Below are 19,430 nucleotides of genomic sequence, written 5' to 3'. Positions count from 1 at the left end.
TTACTTTTGTGAACACCTGAGGAGCCGTGGAAAGGCCAAACGGTAGAGCCTGAAACTGGTAATGGAGGTCCGACACTGTAAATCTGAGGTAACGCTGATGAGCCCTGGCAATGGGGATATGCAGGTAAGCATCCTGAATATCCAGGGACACCATAAAATCCCCAGGTTGCACAGCTAAAACAATAGAACGCAGAGTCTCCATTCGGAACCGAGGGACCCTTAAAAACTTGTTCAGGGACTTGAGGTTGAGTATAGGTCGGTATGATCCATTTGGTTTTTGAACCAGAAAAAGGTTGGAGCAATATCCGGTCCCTCTCAGGGATAACGGAACAGGTTCTATTACTCCCATCTGAAGCATAGAACGCACTGACTCTTGGATCGCTAGAGCCTTCGTTGGATCTGAAGGACGTGCTGTTACAAAGAACTGATGAGGAGGCCTTCTGCGGAAGGAGAGGGCATATCCCTGAGATACCACCTCCCTTACCCAAGTGTCTGTGGTGGTTTTGAACCAACACTGGGCGTATTGCAGAAGTCGGCCTCCCACCTTGTGATCCCCCAAGGGGAGGCCCAACCCGTCAGGCTGAGGGTTTGTCGTCCGGCTTGGCAGCTGGACGTCTGGTACTCCAAACTTGCTTCTTGGTCTTAGCGGTCTTTTTGGGACCTGAAGGTCTCGGAAAAGACTGAACCCTAGGTTTTCCCGGAGGTTGATAGGGCCGAAAGGACGGATTTTTAGACCCAGACGAAGTCGGGGCTGAGGGTAGACATGCAGATTTGGCAGCCGACAAAGTGTCCACTATTTTGTCCAAAGCTGGTCCAAACAGGACCTGCCCATTGTAGGGTAAGCATTCCAAGCCTTTCTTGGATTCAGCGTCCGCCCTCCACGAACGTAACCACAAGGAGCGTCGAGCGGCCACAGCAATCCTAGAAGTAAGCAGGCTCAAGTCCAAAGCTGCTTAGTTAATGTACATCGCGGAATCCCGAAGGTTACCCACTAACACAACCTGTTCGCTGGTACCCTCAGAAGCAAATGACGCTTCCAAAGCGTCCACCCACCTTTCCATAGCCTGGGCCACCCAGCAGACAGCCATAGCTGGTCTAGATGCTCCTCCAGCAAGGGAATAGATAGACTTTAGGCACACCTCCACTTTACGGTCTGTAGTATCCGTCAGAGAAGACATAGACGGCATAGGCAAAGTTGCGCTCTTTACTAAGTGCGTCACGTGAGAATCCACCTGAGGAGACTCCCATTTAGTGAAGTAATCTTCCGCAAAGGGATATGTACGAGCCAGACGCTTGTGTCCGCCCTCCACTGAGGAGTGTCAGTGTCCGAAAAATCTACAAATTCGCCCTCATCGGACGAGCCGTCATCTTCATCATCCTGAGCTGATGGATATGACACTAACGGTCTTTTAGCAGGTCTAGGTTGATCCTGCTGAGAGCCCCGCACCCCAAGATCAGACAAACCTGGGTCAGCCTGATTAAGGACCTGTTGCGGGGGGCACTGCATTACTATGAGTCCTGGAACTCCCAGGAGGCGGGACTACCGCCTGCTGTGCAAACCCCAATTGTGGAAACGTAGGAGGGGCTGCAAGCCTATTTACAAGAACAGTCGGGGCTTGTGCAAAACAAGCCCAAGGTGGCTCCCGAGAGGTGCTGGGTACAGCAGAGGTACTAGGGATGGCCAAACATGCAGCACATAACCCATCCTGAAGTACCGCCCCCTCCCCCACACCTGCTTTACATCTGGAGCAGGAAAATAGGAGAGGTGCTCCTCTAGCAGAGTCCTCACTGGACATAGTGGTATGTGACACTCCTTTCACAGAAATAAATCTAAAACTGAGGTAAATTCCTACCCTGACAGTACTGGCACTGAGAGGGCTGGTCAGGAGGAAGAAATAGGGATAGCTAAAATGGCCGACAGGAGAAAGATCAGGCACACAGCGCTAGCATAAAGTCACATACAATGCAGAAAAACCCTGCACTATCACATACACAGACTTACAGTCTGGCAGTTATAGCACTACATACGCTGACCTTTACTGGAGGAGAGGTATAGAAAGGAGGGGGATTTAACCCCCTATTGTACCTCAGCACACTGAATAATACCTGCAACAATATATGAAGACTATATGGTCATAGAAATTCAGAGATATTAGTTGCATGCATTTGCAAACACATGGGAGGCTGCTGGGCCACGTCACGGCTTCTCTGTTACCAGCAGTCCCTAACACTAAGGGGTTCACGTCCGGGGCGCAGTGCACCCCAAAAAACGTCCAGCCCAGGACCCCCCCAGGGCATCACACGAAAATGGAAAAAGAGTGACAGTGCAGTGCAAAGTATAGCTGTGTGTGAGTAATCATTAAGTGTGGAATGAGAGGTTAAAATATATGTGAAAAAATACATGAATAATAAACAAACATAAAAGGTGATGTGAAAAGCAACTATGTGTATTAAGTGGTGATGCCCTGAGGAGGCCCAGCCAGACCAGTCCCGGGGGCCCTACGCCCAAACGCTCATCCCAAATGTAAAATATACCAATTATAAGGCCTCATGATAAAGGCCTTATAATTGTTTTAGGTTTGTTTATTATTCATGTATTTTTTCACATATATTTTAACCTCTCATTCCACACTTAATGATTACTCACACACAGCTATACTTTACACTGCACTGTCACTCTTTTTCCATTTTCGTGTGATGCCCTGGGGGGGTCCTGGGCTGGACGTTTTTTGGGGTGCACTGCGCCCCGGATGTGAACCCCTTAGTGTTAGGGACTGCTGGTAACAGAGAAGCCGTGACGTGGCCCAGCAGCCTCCCATGTGTTTGCAAATGCATGCAACTAATATCTCTGAATTTCTATGACCATATAGTCTTCATATATTGTTGCAGGTATTATTCAGTGTGCTGAGGTACAATAGGGGGTTAAATCCCCCTCCTTTCTCTACTTAGTATGACCCCTCCCTTTCAAGCACCTGATTAGTACTGCTAGATTGATTGAGCAGCTGCCATTTTTGTTTGTTTGGAGGAGAGGTATGTAAGGGGCACCCCAGGCTCCGCACCCTTGTCACCACAGCGTTGGGACACATAAAATGGCCGCCGGAGGATGAAAGGAGGCGGGCCTGAGGAGGATCACTGCCTCAGCCCGCCAAAGCCTTAATGTAAGGCGCCAACAGCAGTGATGGGGAGGAGCCTCCTGTGCGCTACAGGGAAGGCGTCCTCCCCTGGCAGGCCATTAACCCCCGGGATGCTGGAGCGTGTTCCGCAACGCTCCAGCCCCGTATCCCTGGTGGTCTAGTGGAGAGCGCAGGCACCCACCTGGCTCCACTATACTGCCGTCCCCAGGGAGCCCCCAGCCCTGGGGACGCCGGCCTGTGAGTCAGCGGGCGCCTACCGCAGACGCCCGCTGCTTACCTTATGCAGCCCCCCGTAGGTCCGGCCACAGTCCAAGGCCCCCGGGGGTTCCGCTAGCTGGAACCCCCAAGAGCCCGTCGAGCTCCCCGGATCGCTACCGGTGGTCGACGCCGGCGGGGGTGTCGGAGCGGTAGCATTGACATCCGCTGGACAGCCCTATGCTACCGCTCTTTAAGATCTTCAGGGGCTGTTATACACAGCCCCCCTATGCGATGACCAGCTCCCGGCCGGGCACCTACTGAAACTGAGGTGCCTTGGCCTGGGGGCTGGGTATAGGAGGGGGCCCGGTGCATCCTGGGAGGACATCTTTTAACTCTGTGGTGCCCATGGCTGGAGCCAAGACCTATACCCCAAGGTATCCCTGTGGATCCCTAAGGACCCTGAGGTAGAAACATACGATTGACTGTCTTCTGACCGCCGGCATCTCGAGCGCCAGACAGTGGTATTCCAATGTTCAGGTTCCCAACAGGGGTCGGTAAGTAGCCTAAACCTAACCCTCCCCCCCCCCCCCCCCTCCCTGATGCTGACATCGGTGTCTTGATCTCTATGGGATGGCGGCGTCGGCATTCTGACGGGCATCGGTGTATTGACTGCGGCATCCCGTAGTCCCCATTGTTAATAGGGACTGCATTGTGCCATTAGTACATAGGATTGATTCATAAATTTATGAAGAAACTACAGTTTCTGCATAATTTTATGTAAAAATCAGCTTGGTACATTGTCCCCTCAATCCTGTTCTCTGATAATATTGGGGGATGTTCTGCACCCATACATTCAGGGCCAATCCTGTAGGAGAATAGTTAAACAAATATTTGAATTCCCTGCATATTGAGGGATACAGTGGGGGACAAGCAGAAACTTTTAATTATTATTTCAAAGTCCTAGACAAAACCTTCATGCCCTATGGTGCAGACGCTGAAAGGAGTTAATGCAAGTATACAGATCCAGTATAAATAGTAAAATGTAACCTGGTATCTTACATAAACATAACTGTTATTACAAGGGCTGCTAACACCACCTTGCTTTGCTGTACATAGTTGTTGCATTAAGCAAACATGTAACGTGCTCACTTTTGTCTTTACCAGGTCCCATTGGACAACTCCCTGAATATGACCAGATCAGAAGCGGAATGTATTGGCTTAGACAATGAATATATCTTTTCAATACCAGTAGTTTTTTGCTGTTTTTCTTTTTTGTAAAGCACATAGTTTGCAGGATTTTTACATTTCTCTTTTTATATGAGCCTTGTAGGACTCGGAGATTAATGGGTTAGTTGACCCTTAAACAGGTTTCGGTGTTTGCTGTAAATACTACAGAACTCATTAAGAACATTGACTGTGTACATTAAGAAAAGTTTAATATAATTTATCCAACCAAATACTTGTGCAGTATTTTGCTTATTTTTATTATAAAACATAACACAAACAGATGGACTCATTTCTTGGCCTTGGTTGCATTCACTACATGCTCTTGAGCTGCTTTTTTGGCCTTTACCATTTCTACAAGTTCCTGTGAAAAAAAGAGAACAGGGAAATTATAGTTGGAAATGGCAATAGGAACATATCCACTGCTAAATTTCACATGAAATACGTGAAAGTGTGTCCATGCAGGAACCTGCCTCTGACATGGAAAAGATGCCTCCCAATTAGATGTTTCACATTTTTAATTTCATTAAGTTTTATTGTGGTTTAATAAACTATATTATTGCCACTTTTGATATGATAAACTAAAGCACACCCTACTTTTATATCTGATACAATTAGAACAAAGTATAGCCAACCTTATATCTTTTCATGCAATCCTTCTTGGACCTGCCAGGAACAGCTTCTGCAATCTTCTCCCATCTCTCAGGAGTATTTACAGGATAGGTTTTCAGCGCTTGCTCTAGAAGTTTTTGTTCTTCGGTGGTCCAGGGAGTGGACTCTGCACCAGGACCTTTAGGAAAGTATTATAATGCAGGTTATGTGTCTTTGGCACTCCTTGTCCTTACTAAAAACACAATGATTTGCTCAATTCATCATTCCTACTGCCTAAGTACAAGTCATTTATACACTAGTTTTTAAAAAATATGAGATGTGGTGACCAGCCTCAATACTGCCACCAACTAAAGCTTCATTTAGCATGCAATCTAGTTTCCTTCCAAAGTGTAAATCAAATTTTGCCTATTTGTAGATCCAGATCCAAATATCTGACAACGTCCTTATCCTTTCAAAGCAACTACTGGTGTCACGGTTTGTCATTTTAAACTCAATGCTGTATCTGTACGGCTTGCTGTGTTCATTCAAAGTTCTCAAGGGTGTTAATCACTGGAGAACTGACCACTTATGATCACGGCAGAGGGTGTACATTGTGAATCCTGCGGGTAGGCAAGCATGTAAGGGTGAGGGACAAGTGCATCAACACATCATACACTTACCTTCAAAGCGCTCTGAAGGCATAGCATTATCCACACACTGAGGTACAACTTTGTGCTCCTTCTTGAACTTGTCAAAAGCTTTCTTGTTGATATCATCCTTTTGCTGGGGATCTGCATTAAAAACAAAGCAGATGACTTCCATGAACAAATCTATATGAAGTGTACCCCATCTTCAGTAGATGGATACATATGCATAAAGGCTACTGGTTGCATTTATAATAACTCTGGTAGCTTTTGACCTGAATTAATTTAGAAACTAAAAACATTCCATTCCTCCAGTGATGATATATTGAAAGGGTAACTGTCGGGAGGTACCAAGCAAGTTCTGGTCTCTGGCTGAATTCCTTCAAAAGAACTTGCAAAGTTCTAAATAGCAACTATGAGAAGAGTGGCCGTTATGCTATACTGATTTGTATGTACAGCCATGGCCAAACGTTTTGAGAATGACACAAGTATTGGTTTTCGCAAAATTTGCTGCTTCAGTGTTTTTATACATTTTTGTGTCAGATGTTACTATTGTATACTGAAGTAAAATTACAAGCATTTCATAAGTGTCAAAGGCTTTTATTGACAATTACATTAGGTTTATGCAAAGAGTCAATATTTGCACTGTTGACCCTTCTTTTTCAAGACCTCGGCAAATTGCCCTGGCATGCTGTCAATCAACTTCTGGGCCACATACTGACTGACTGCTGCCCATTCTTGTCTAATCCAGGGCTCGACCCATTTTTGTAAAATCCAGGAGACATCTTAAAAGTTTAGGAGCCAGACCATCGTCAATTACCAAAATATATGAAAGCTTGTATAGACCACCACACATGCCCTTTCAGTGCCCCTCAACCTAGTAGTAAGTCCCCTGTAATAGTGGGGGGGTTTGGGGACTCTGTCGCCAGGAGTAAATCTTAGTCACAATGGCGACCGGGATTTGTCGAGCCCTGGCCTAATCAATGCTTTTGGGTCCATGGCCAGGTAACTCCCCAGACATTAATCCCATTGAGAACTTGTGGTCAATCCTCAAGAGGCGGGTGGCCAAACAAAAACCTACATATTCTGACAAACTCCAATCATTGATTAGACAAGAATGGACGGCCATCAGTCAGTATGTGGCCCAGAAGTTGAGTGACAGCATGCCAGGGCGAATTGCAGAGGTCTTGAAAAAGAAGGGTCAAGACTACAAATATTAACTCTTTGCATAAACTTAATGTAATTGTCAATAAAAGCCTTTAACACTTATGAAATGCTTGTAATTTTACTTCAGTATACCATAGTAATATCTGACAAAAAGGTCTAAAGGTGCGTACACACTGGGCGATTTTACTGAGTAATTGCACGATTACGACAGCGTAATCGTGCACTATAATGTAGGAAACTACCAGCAATGCGTGCTCCCAGTGGTCGTTCCCGACACTGTCCATCGCCTGAACATGCAGCCCAATTTGTCGATAACGACAGATTGGCCATGTTCTGGAATGATGGAGGGTGCCTACACTGAACCACTGATCGGTCAGTGTAGGCACTACAGGGGATCAGGAACGACTACAATGTCGTAATCGTACAGTCTTTCCTAATTGCCCAGTGTGTACACACCTTAAAACCACTGAAGCCGCAAGCTTTGTGAAAACCAATACTTGTGTCATCCTCAAAACTTTTGGCCACGGCTGTACTGCTGGTAGGTATATTGTAACTGTAGACAGTTTCATGTAATTATAACAGAAATAAAATGTGGGTGTGAGTTGATCACCGTATGCTTTATTCTATAGCTAAAGAAATTAAATTAAGAGCACATTTAGCATGTAGCAAACATGATACAGAGGAAGTACTCACACCCCAGTCATTATAAAACATAATCAAACAATAACTTTTAGAAATAGGTACAATACACAAATATACACCCCTCAGCCATAACATTAAGACCACCTGCCTAATATTGTGTAGGTCCCCTCTGAAGGTGCCTGTAGTATCTGGCACCAAGAAGTTAGCAGAAGAATCCTTTAAGTTGCGAGGTGGGGCCTCCATGGCTCGGACTTGTTTTTCAGCACATCCCACAGATGTTCCTTCGGACTGAAATCTAGGGAATTTGGAGGCCAAATAAACACCTTGATCTAGTCATGTTCCTCAAACCATTCTGTACTGTGGCAGGGCACATTATCCTGCTGTAAAAAGGCCACTGTCATCAGGGAATACTGTTGCCATGAAGGGGGGTACTTTGTTTGTAACAATGTTTAGGTAAGTGTCAAACTAAAATGCAGATGAATGCCAGAAGCCAAGGTTTCCCAGCAGAACATTGCCCAGAGCATCACACTGCCTCTGGTGGCTAGCCTTCTTCCCATAGTGCATCCTGGTGCCATCTCTTCCCCAGGTCAATGATGCACATGCACCCGGCTGACCACGTGATTTAAAAGAAAACATGATTCATCAGACTAGACCGTCTTCCATTTCTGACACTCACATGCCCATTGTAGGCACTTTTGGCAGGGGTCAGCTGGGGCACTCTGGTCTGTCTGCGGCTATGGAGCCCCATGCACAGCAAGTTGTGATGCACTGTTTGTTCTAACACCTTTCTATCATAGCCAGCATTAACTTTTTCAGACGCATTTAGTCAGGATCCCAACGGTCACAATACCGACAGATTCAGACGGTGAGTGTTAAGGTTAGACACTAGGGGCAGAGTTAGAATACATATTAAAATCCGTTGTGATGCCACTGTCTATATTCTGAGTCAGCATCCCATACCCAACCTGACCAGATGGGCTAGCCTTCACTCCCCACGTGCATGACTGAGCCTGAACCAACACTTCAAGAACTGACTATTCACTTACTGCTTAATATATCCTACCCCAGATGCTACGGTAATGAGATAATCAATGTTATTCACTTCACCCTTCAGTCATTTTAATGTTATGGCTGATCAGTGTATAGTAAGTAGTACATAGCTTTTCATCGTGATCTAGAGAATACCATGCTATACCCAGAAAAAAAAAAACATTACACAGAAGACAATGTTACTTCAAGACTGTAACATATAATTAGCGATACAACATGAAACATGGCTCCTTACTTACCTAGCTTCTGTAGAGACTTTGCTTTATTTATTACATCCTTTGCTGTCCTTTTTATTCCAGAAATGGAGTGTAAGTTCATATAATTGGCAATAACTTCCCACCTATAGGTGAATATAATGTTATACAGACAGGTTTAATTTAATGATATGGTCTTAACTAAAGTAATAACTGATGACCATGTTTGACAAACACGCATGGATATGGCGATACATAATTCACTCCCCATAAAATGCATGTTGATAATTTTGCTGAAATAATATGAGATATGGTAAGAACTTACCCTTGTTATCTCTATTTCTACGAAGTCCATAGGGTTCCACAGGATACCTTGGGGTATAGGTGTGACGTCAGTCGCAGGGCACCAAAGAGTTAAGCTTTCAGCCTCCCAGGATGCACTAGGTCCCCCTCCTATACCCCGCCCCCGGGCCAAGGCACCTCAGTTAGTTACCAAGCCATAGGCCGGAGGAGGAGAAGGAAGAGAGAACAAAGATCTGGACACATACAAGAATCACATTCTCACCAGAGGGAGACGGAAAACCGGTGACCAGAGCAAAGCCCATCTGCAGCACAGGTGCGACAGGGCGGGAGTCCTGTGGAACCCTATGGACTTCGTAGAAATAGAGATAACAAGGGTAAGTTCTTACCATATCTCATATTTTCTACTTCAGGGTCCATAGGGTATCCACAGGATACCTTGGGGATGTCCCAAAGCAGTATCCTTTAAGGGTGGGGACGCTCCTGTGCAGAAAGGAGAATCCGCCGCCCGAAGGAAGCATCCTGAGAGGCGAAGGTGTCAAACCAGTAATACCTCACGAAGGTATGGACAGAAGACCACGTAGCAGCCTTGCAGATCTGAACTGCCGAGGCACCACGTCGAGCTGCCCACGAAGGACCCACAGACCTAGTGGAATGAGCCTTCAGAGAAGGAGGGACCGGTAGGCCTTCATGAAGATAAGCTTCAGAAATAGCCATACGGATCCAGGCTGCCAAAGTTTGCTTTGAAGCAGGCCAACCCTTTTTACAGAAGCCATAGAGGACAACAAAGCGTCCGACTTCCTAAACAAAGAAGTGCGGTCAACATAAGTCCTTAAGGCCCGCACAACATCCAAAGAGGCCTCACCCACGGAAAGACCCGGTGAGTTAAAGGCCGGAACAACTATTTCCTCGTTAACATGAAACTGGGAAACAACTTTGGGAAGAAACTTGGGCCGAGTGCGGAGCACTGCCCTGTTCCCATGAAAAACCAAGAAAGGGGGTCTACAAGAAAGAGCCCCTAACTCAGAAACACGTCTGGCTGAAGCAACGGCCAGAAGGAAAACAGTCTTAGCTGTTAGCCATTTAATATCCACTGAGCCCAGTGGTTCAAACGGCGGTCCTTGGAGAGCCCTCAGGACCACAGCCAAATCCCAAGGCGCCACAGGTGGAACAAAGGGCGGCTGAATACGGAGAACACCTTGCATAAAGGTGCGCACATCCGGGATTGTAGCAATCCTACGGTGAAACCAGACAGATAGGGCCGAAACCTGTACCTTCAAAGAAGCAAGGCGAAGCCCATGATCTAGTCCCGCTTGCAGGAAGGCGAGAATCCGAGACAGACGAAACTCCCGCGGTGCATAACCTCTCGGTCGACACCACTGGAAGAACATATGCCACACGCGATGGTATATCCTCGCGGAAGACGGTTTCCGAGCTCGTAACATGGTACGCACCACAGAGCTGGAAAACCCCCAGGACCTCAGCATGGCCGTCTCAACAGCCACGCCGCCAAAGACAGCCGAGTCAGGTCCGGGTGAAGACAAGGACCCTGAGACAGAAGGTCCGGTCGTAGCGGCAACCGCAGAGGACTGTCCACGGACAGACCCTGAAGGTCTGAGAACCAGTGCCGTCTGGGCCACGCGGGAGCTATCAACAGGAGCGTCCCTCCTTCCTGTTTGAATTTCCGGATTACCCGTGGAAGAAGGGAGACCGGAGGGAACAGGTATGCGAACCTGAACGTCCACCGGACGGACAGAGCATCCACCAGAGACGCCCCTTCGTCTCTTGTGCGAGACCCGTACACCGGCAACTTGTTGTTGTGCCGGGACGCCATGAGGTCGATTTCTGGAAGACCCCACCTGTCCACCAGTAGTTGAAAAACGTCCGGGTGCAGGGACCATTCCCCTGGATGAACGTCCTGGCGACTTAGAAAGTCTGCCTCCCAATTTAGCACTCCCGGGATGAAGACCGCTGATATGGCCGGAAGATTGCGCTCCGCCCAAACCAGGATCCGAGAGACCTCTACGAGAGCCGCCCGACTGCGAGTTCCTCCTTGCCTGTTTATGTAGGCCACGGTGGTAGCATTGTCCGACTGGACCTGCACCGGGTGACCCTGGAGAAACCGCTGTGCCTGCAGGAGAGCATTGAAGACCGCACGGAGTTCCAAGATATTTATTGGAAGCTCCGCTTCTGTCGGTGTCCACCTGCCCTGGAACAAGTGTGGACCCGAAACTGCTCCCCAGCCCCGAAGACTGGCGTCCGTTGTCAACAGGACCCAATTTGGAACCCAGAACGGACGTCCCTTGTTGAGGTGGGTCGTCTTTAACCACCACGCAAGGGACAGGCGAACCTCCGGGGTGAGCACAATCGTCTGGAACTTCAGAGACTGAGGCAGCCCGTTCCACTTGGACAGGATCAGGTGCTGCAGAGGTCTGGAGTGAAACTGGGCGTATTCCACCATGTCGAACACCGACACCATGGAGTCCAGTAACCTCATCGCCGAGTGTAAGGACACCCGGCGGCTGTGCAGACAACTGCGCACCCTTGACTGTAAAGCAGAGATCTTGTCCTCCGTCACGAAGATCCTTTGCTGTCCCGAGTCCAATAAGGCTCCAAGATGCAGAATCCTCCGAGACGGGATTAGAGTGGACTTCTGCCAGTTGATTAGCCAGCCGTGCCATTGCAGCAGTGCAATGGTCAGGTCCAAGTGGTGTAACAGGAGCTCTGGAGATCCTGCCACCAATAACAGGTCGTCCAAGTACGGCAACATGCGGACTCCTTGCAGCCGCAGAGAAGCCGCCATGACCGCCATAGCGTCCTGTAAGTTCAATGACACCATGTAGTCCCCAGGTTCCAGCGCCAGAATGATGGACCGTAGGGTCTCCATCCGAAACTTCGGGACCCGCAAAGACTTGTTGAGTGCTTTGAGGTTGAGAATCGGACGATATGACCCATTGGGTTTCTGTACCAAAAAAAGATTTGAATAGAAACCCTGGCCCCTCTGGGAGAATGGAACAGGCACTATAACTCCAGCCTGGAGCATAGTGTGCAATACCTTCCGCAGCTCCGTAGCCTTGTTCCGGTCTGATGGTAGATCCGTGGTGAAGAATCGAGCCGGGGGTCTGTGCCGGAAGGAGAGGGCGTACCCGTGAGAGACCACCTCCAGAACCCAAGTGTCTGTCGTAGTGAACGACCAACACCGGGAGAACTGCAGCAGGCGGCCTCCCACCCTGGGATCCCCCAAGGGGAGACCCGGACCGTCATCTGGCTTGGGGGCCGGACGTCTGGTACTCCATGCCTGTTTCCGGGGCTTGACCGATTTCTTAGGGCCAGCCTGTCGAGGAAACGACTGTGGTTTGGGCCTGCCCTGGGCCCTAGATGACCGAAAGGACGATGGTCCAGAACCAGAAGGAGCAGCGGCCGACGGGAGACAAGCAGATTTGGCTGCCGCCAGCGTGGCCACAATCTTATCCAGATCCGGACCGAAGAGAACTTCTCCGGTAAACGGCAACGCTTCCAGACCTTTCTTGGATCTGCGTCCGCCTTCCAGGATCGCAGCCACAAGGTGCGACGAGCAGCTACCGCTGCTGAAGAAATTCTAGACACCAGAGTACTAATGTCTAGAGCCGCCTCGTTGATGTAGGTGGCCGAATCACGGAGATTGCCAATCAACTCCGCCTGTTCGGCCGGACAGTCGGATTCAAAAGAAGCCTCTAATGAATCCGCCCAGCGCTCCATCGCTCTGGCAACCCAGCAAATGGCCATAGCCGGCCGTGCTGCCCCCCCTGCAAGGGAATAAGCAGACTTCAGGCAGATTTCTACCTTGCGGTCCGTAGCATCCTTAAGGGAGGACATGGATGGCATCGGCAATGTGGCACTACGGACAAGACGGGTCACGTGAGAATCCACCTGTGGAGGGGATTCACACTTAGCAAAATAATTATCCGCGAACGGATAAGCCACCGCCAGGCGTCTCTGCGGCTGGTATCTTTTGCCAGGTTGTTTCCACGCCTCCTCTAAATGGTCCACCAACTGACCCGAAAGAGGAAAGACTGTGGCATCGCCCTTCACATCTTTGAAAAAGGCATACTTAGATTTAGCCGCTGGGGGAACTTCGTCCTCAATCACCAAGGCTGTGCGGACCGCCCGAATAAGTCCAGGAATATATACTTTGGACTTAGCATCAGCGTCCTTAGTATGGAAAGGTTCCTGATCGTAAGGATCCAGAATCTCCCCATCATCAGACGTCCCTTCGTCATCCTCATAAGGAGCGGACAGAGACGCCACCGGCCTTTTATGAGGCCGCATCACAGACTCCCCTTGCAACACATCCGACAAGTGCTGTACAGAACTCGTCAGGGAGTTAACCCACGCTGGCTCCTGAGAACCCGGGAGCGGGGAAATAGGGAGACTGTGGGGTACCACCAATTGTCGTGGGAACCCCTGCATGGGTGACGACACCACAGACTGCTGGGACAAACCCATCGGAGTAAACGCGGGCTGCGGAGCTAACTGGCCCACTAAAGCTGTTAACGCCTGAGCGAAACAAGCCCAGGGCGGCTCCTGTACCGGTGCTGTAACCGTAATAGGCCGCGCCATGGACAAACACTGCTGGCAAAGGCCCTCCGCGCTACCCTCCCCCTCCGCTAACGGTACTTTGCACGTGGTACACTGTAGCCGGAGGGGAAAATCACTTTCAGACATGATGGCACCACGTATGTGACCTCTCTCACCAATTAAGTATTAAATAGGCGAGAGACCACCCTGCAGCACCGCACCGCAAGGGCTTTAGCAGAAAGAACAGGGACAGTAATAAAGCTGACAGTTTAGAGAAGAAAAGTTACAGGCAGCGCTAGCACAGTCACATACAATGCAGAGAAATAACAATTCCTGCACTAACAGCGCTGATCACTCAACTACACAGACACAGGGCCTGGTAGGACACAGCGCTGCATACACAGACCTGAGCCACAGCGGAGGAGAGGTATGCGGGGGGACCCAGACCACGATGCTTCCTTCCAGACTTCCAGCAGCGTTCACCATGCGTTGCAGAGAAGATGGCCGCCGAGGAGCAGAGAGAAGCTGGCCTGGGGGAGGAGCGCTGACACAGGACCAGTCAGCACAGTGCAGAGAGGGCTGTGTGCAGCGGGGGAGGCGCCGGCTGTGAGACAGGGAAGGCGCGCTCCCCTGGCATGCATTTAACCCCTGGGACGCCGCAGCGCTACCGCTCTGCTGCGGTCCGCTGTCCCAGGGGGTAGTGGAAGCGCAGGTTGGTCGCCTGGCTCCACGCTGCAGCCAGTCCCCAGGGAGCCCCCTGCCTGGGGACTTAGGACCATGTGATCAGCGGGGACCCACCGCGGAACCCCGCTGCTTACCTCTGTCCCCCTTGAATCCGGCCATGGTCCGGAACATCTGGGTTCACCGCTAGCTGTGACCCCAGACGCCCACCAGCATCCCCGGATCAGTACCGGCGTTCTGGTACCGGCGGGGTGTAGGGAAGACAGCATGGACGTCAGGACTGACTGTCCATGCTGTTCATCCAGATGTGCAGCCACAGCTGCATGAAGAAAAAGCTTCAGGGGCTCTTCTAGCCCCCACTCCAACAGGTGCACCCGACTCCGGCCGGGCACCAAACTAAACTGAGGTGCCTTGGCTCGGGGGCGGGGTATAGGAGGGGGACCCTAGTGCATCCTGGGAGGCTGAAAAGCTTAACTCTATGGTGCCCTGCGACTGACGTCACACCTATACCCCAAGGTATCCTGTGGATACCCTATGGACCCTGAAGTAGAAAGTGAGCAAATGTACACTGTTCATATGAGATAGCCGTAAAATAGACAATTGGGTTGGTAGTGTCAATTTAGACCCTTTTATATTATTCATATTCCTGAATTGTTTTACTGTGCGTTTTCCAATTATCCTACCACATTTGTGTTATGGAGAATCCTTCCAACCTTTAACAAAGGAGTGTGAGGTGTTATGGTCGTGGGACTCAGACACTAAGTTCATAGGTCTAAAAATACAGGTTTGCTATGAGTTATCACTCGTATAGCTCAGAACAGAATGAAATAACATTTGATTACAGACTTTAGACATGTAATTAGTATGGTCTGACAGTAATGCTGGACAATGCTAGCTATAAATCAGCACAATACTAATTGGTGTCTCTTGACTATGTTGCTACACCACTACAATGCAGCCATACATGTTAGTAACATACTCTCATGTAAAGATACAAACTGAAATCAGGTATATTTGTGTTCTTTAGCCAAATAGAACATGAACACCTTCATTTTATTTAATAACTGGATTGTCTAACAATAACTAAGTCCCAGCCAATCTCTCCAGATACTTGTAAAATAAGTGATTAATAAATGACATGGCAAAAACTTTTCAAGTTTAAAATCAAACAGCCTAAACTGACCTTGAGATCGGAGTTTATTAAACCTAAAGTGAACTATATTAATATATAATAACTCTTTCAACATTTTATGCCTGAAGTTCCAACAAGCATCTGCGCAGAGCAAACAAGTCAGATGTGCTGCTTATGAGAATGAGGACTCCATGTGAAATGCTACCAGGACTGGGCGAACATAAAGCAATAAATAAGCCATAGTAATAACTGTTCATACCTTGCATTTGTTCCAGCAGGAAATAAGTTCACAGCTTTAATAAGTAGCTGTAAATCATCTTCTGACCAAGACTTGCTGCTGCCCCCGCCTCCAAATGCAGACTGCTCTGCCCCCTTCGTGGACTGCCTCATACGTGCCTCTTCCTGCTCCTTCTCTCTTTTCAGCTGGGCATTTACCTCTGCAATCTAAATACAGCATGAGATTATATGGGAAAAATTATTTAAAATAATATTATTTTTTTTGTAATAAAAGGAGCAAAATAGGTGAACAATAAACAAAAAGAAAGATAGGTTATTAAAACAACGAACAACATGCTGTAAACAGTGGTATAGTCATGTCAAGAAGTGAAATGAGGGGGTGTCAGCAGAATCATATCAGTTCAATTTGCCAGATTTAATTTTAACCAACCTACGTTATAAGAAACTGTTGTGGTAAAATAGTTATTTCTTCTTCAAGGACCATAGGGCTCCAAAGGGATACAGTGGGGTGTAGGTGGTACTTGGAGGACTGGACACAAACAGCAACGCTTTTTCCTGTCCCAGGATGCTCTGGTCCTTCCCCCTATACCCCGCCCACAGCCTGAGGGCAACTCAGTTTCGTTGGTGTCTGGCAGGAGCTGGATCACCATTAGAACAGTAAGGCTGCTATTAAGCAGCCCAAGCTTTATTTTTATATATTCCTTTTGGCAAGGGGTATCCCGTGTTATTGTCTCTACGGGTATACCTCAGGATATTCTTACCCCCAAGGCATGCATTCTGGCGGTGATAGATACAGACATAATCGACAAACATGCCTTACGTTACACTATTAATCTCTGTACGCTTGCCAAGGTCTGCATAGCAAGGGATTGGATGGCAACCACTGGGCCAAATATGGAAACCTGGTTATCTTTGGTTGGGGTGGTTGCTGCACATGAAAAGTATGTTTATACAGCTAGAGGCTCTGTACAGAAGTATTATGATACCTGGGAAAGATGGCTCGATTCTCCATATAGTCGTTCAAGGTTGTTGGCACCCAGCCTGTCTACTACCCAGTCTTAAGCTGCTATATTAATTTAACAACAATAATTATATTTGTATAATGCTGTGCAGAATGTCTTTACCATGTGTATATGTACCATAATACTTTATTTGTTGTTTGACATGCATGCGATGATTGATATATCGTACACATGATATGTGGATAATAAGTGAAATCACACACAAGATTTATGCTTTATGTACTATTTTTTTTTTTTGTTTTGTTTTCATTGTAATGTTTATATTGTTGTATAATGTAAATTTTTGCATATTTTAAAAACTCAATAAAAAATTATTGGATAAAAAAAAAGCTTTATTTTTATGATTTACCTTTATGTTCATTTTTACTACAAAGCAGCAGCGCTAGACAGTCCTCTGGACGTCTGCACTGCTGCTCCATCACCCATCCACGGTGCCGCAACACCAGCCCTCGGCTGGGTACTCTCGGCGGGGCTCCGGGGTGCCATTAGGAAACTGGATCCAGCGGTTGTCCACCTCTTCAAACTCCTGTCCTTTCTCCTGGAGGTTTTGATCTTGGGACTCCTCCTCTCAACCCTCAAGGTACAGGTTTCGGCCATCTCAGTTTACTTTCAGCGGAAGACTGCACTCATTCCTGCGGTGCAGACTTTCCTCCAGGGGTTGCGTCACATTCAACCACCTTTATTTCCCCGGTTGCCCCTTTGGGCCTGGTTCTGTTCCTACATGCTCTTCAGCACCATCCCTTTAAACCTCTGGACCTCCAGTGGTTTATGTGTAAACCGGTGTTCCTTCTAGCTATCCCCTCTGCCTGGAGGGTCTCTGAATTGAGCCCCTGTCTCACAGGTCGCCCTTTCCGATTGTCCAGAGGTTCCATATCAACCAGTAGATTGTGGTACTTTCTCTTTGGGTGGAGGATCAGTTGGACACTCCTTCGTTGCTTGCTATGTTGTACTTAGTGCAGGCTCTACATGTTTATGTAGACAGCACCAGAGATTTCCATCCCTCATTCTTTGCTTTTTGCTTTATGATGCTAGTAAGCGTGCTTTGCCTTTTTTCAAGCAGACTATTGCCAGGTGCATTAAACTGGTCATCCACGAAGCCTACAATTTGGTGAACAAGCCTGTTCCAGACAACTGACTGGCCGGGGGGGGGGTCTTTGCTGTCAAGTTTTAGCTATTTAGTCCCCAGACTCCTCCAGCACCACTTATAACCAGTGTCTTTACAGTGTCCCCCAAGAAATTTAGAGAAAAGGATTTATCAGGTAAGAACCCAAATCCCATTATTTAGAATTGTTTTGAACAATTTAGAAAGTAGTTAGAAAGGGAGTCCTAGTGTATAACATACGCTATGGACACCTTTGTTCAATATTGTTAACATGCAGCACTGGAAGAACATTACATAAACATGAACTAATAAAATACTGGTACTTGCATTACAAATGATAAATGAAAAATTTTCTATTTCACATACCTGTTTTTCAACAGCAGTTTTACCTTCTTCTTTAGAGCTTCCAGAAAGGATCTCATTCAGAGACTGTAAACTGAAAGGACAGGATTACACTGAATAAAGCGCAAGTAAAAATCAATAAAATAGACCATTCTTTCATTCATTCCATGAGACGGCCATTGGCTTTGAGTTACGGGTGGTATGCAAGGGGAAAATCTCTAGTATTGCATCAAATTATATCATAATGGAAACAGAAAGTGTCCTAAAAGCACTATATAATATCCATTACCTAGCTAGCTCAAGGCGATCACACAACTTTTCAATTTCTTCCATCATTTTCACACTTTCTGCTTCACTCTCAGAAAAGTAATTTGAATTCTGTGGCGAGAAGAAAACAAACAAATAATAATAAATGGCATTTTACAGGAGGTAAAGCGGTTTCTGGTTCTATGAATCCTAGTCTGACAACAGGATAGACAGATTAGCCGTTCCTACGACTCGGTCGTTAATCGAGGATATATATCATTCTAACTCCCTACTACATGCTCCTTCCTCCCCCATCTACCCCATCTGGGTCACCCGTTTGTCTTCCCCTCCCTTTTAGAATGTAAGCTCTTACGAGCAGGGCTCTCTACCCTCTTGTGCTTCTCCCCACTTTAGTTTCATCTACTTCTTACTCCCCACTAGGGCACCTAACACTTGGTTGCTTATGCTCTGTTGCTTATCTGGGTGTTATGGTCGCTAATGTACCAATATATATTATCCATGTCCTGGTCCTGTAGTGTATTGTTCTGTAAGTCGCTTGTCTACAACTTGTTTATGTACTTTGTAAGGCACTGCGAAATATTTGTGGCACCATATAAATAAATGATAATAATAAAAGGTGTCCTGGCCACAGAGGGAGCCCTTCCATTGCCCAGGTTACCTTGTTTACACTTTTCTGGGGGTCTCAGAGCCTTCTGAGCCGCACAGGACTTTAACACAAATAACTTCCTGACTTAACGTTCATAGGTAACAGCAGATTATCAAAGACTAGTGGGGAAATCATAGGCTTTCCCAAACAGCTAGGAACTTCCCAGTAGGCACAAGGAATTATCGTATATAATTAAGGATTTACTTCACATTTGCTATAGTTATTTTAAGAAAGATGCCGAAGTCCCACCTGGGCAACTACTATTAGTGGGGTGGGAGGGGGCTTTCATAAGCAGTGAGA

General features: G+C 47.4%; 2 protein-coding genes across 2 annotated transcripts in view; one reads left to right on the top strand and one right to left on the bottom strand.

Annotated features, from left to right (window-relative positions):
* PMPCB (peptidase, mitochondrial processing subunit beta) overlaps window positions 1–4,838 on the top strand; it is a 52,286-nt gene extending 47,448 nt beyond the window's left edge. The window contains exon 13 of the mRNA XM_088480245.1: window positions 4,497–4,838. Within this exon, the coding sequence (XP_088336371.1) occupies window positions 4,497–4,561 (65 nt within the window). The 3' untranslated portion in view covers window positions 4,562–4,838. The remainder of the gene's footprint in view (window positions 1–4,496) is intronic.
* Window positions 4,752–19,430, bottom strand: part of DNAJC2 (DnaJ heat shock protein family (Hsp40) member C2) — a 47,985-nt gene continuing 33,306 nt past the window's right edge. Inside the window, exons 11-17 of the mRNA XM_088480244.1 lie at window positions 18,507–18,595; window positions 18,242–18,311; window positions 15,774–15,958; window positions 8,890–8,990; window positions 5,828–5,938; window positions 5,192–5,346; window positions 4,752–4,920 (exon numbers count right to left, since the gene is read on the bottom strand). Coding sequence (XP_088336370.1) covers window positions 4,846–4,920; window positions 5,192–5,346; window positions 5,828–5,938; window positions 8,890–8,990; window positions 15,774–15,958; window positions 18,242–18,311; window positions 18,507–18,595 — 786 coding nt within the window. The 3' untranslated portion in view covers window positions 4,752–4,845. The remainder of the gene's footprint in view (window positions 4,921–5,191; window positions 5,347–5,827; window positions 5,939–8,889; window positions 8,991–15,773; window positions 15,959–18,241; window positions 18,312–18,506; window positions 18,596–19,430) is intronic.

The sequence above is a fragment of the Taudactylus pleione genome, unplaced genomic scaffold, assembly GCF_031769625.1.
Source record: "Taudactylus pleione unplaced genomic scaffold, aTauple2 ptg000251l, whole genome shotgun sequence".
NCBI classification, from domain to species: domain Eukaryota; kingdom Metazoa; phylum Chordata; class Amphibia; order Anura; family Myobatrachidae; genus Taudactylus; species Taudactylus pleione.
The sequence above is the reverse complement of the archived record's forward strand: the minus strand, read 5'-3'. Positions and strand labels throughout refer to the sequence as shown.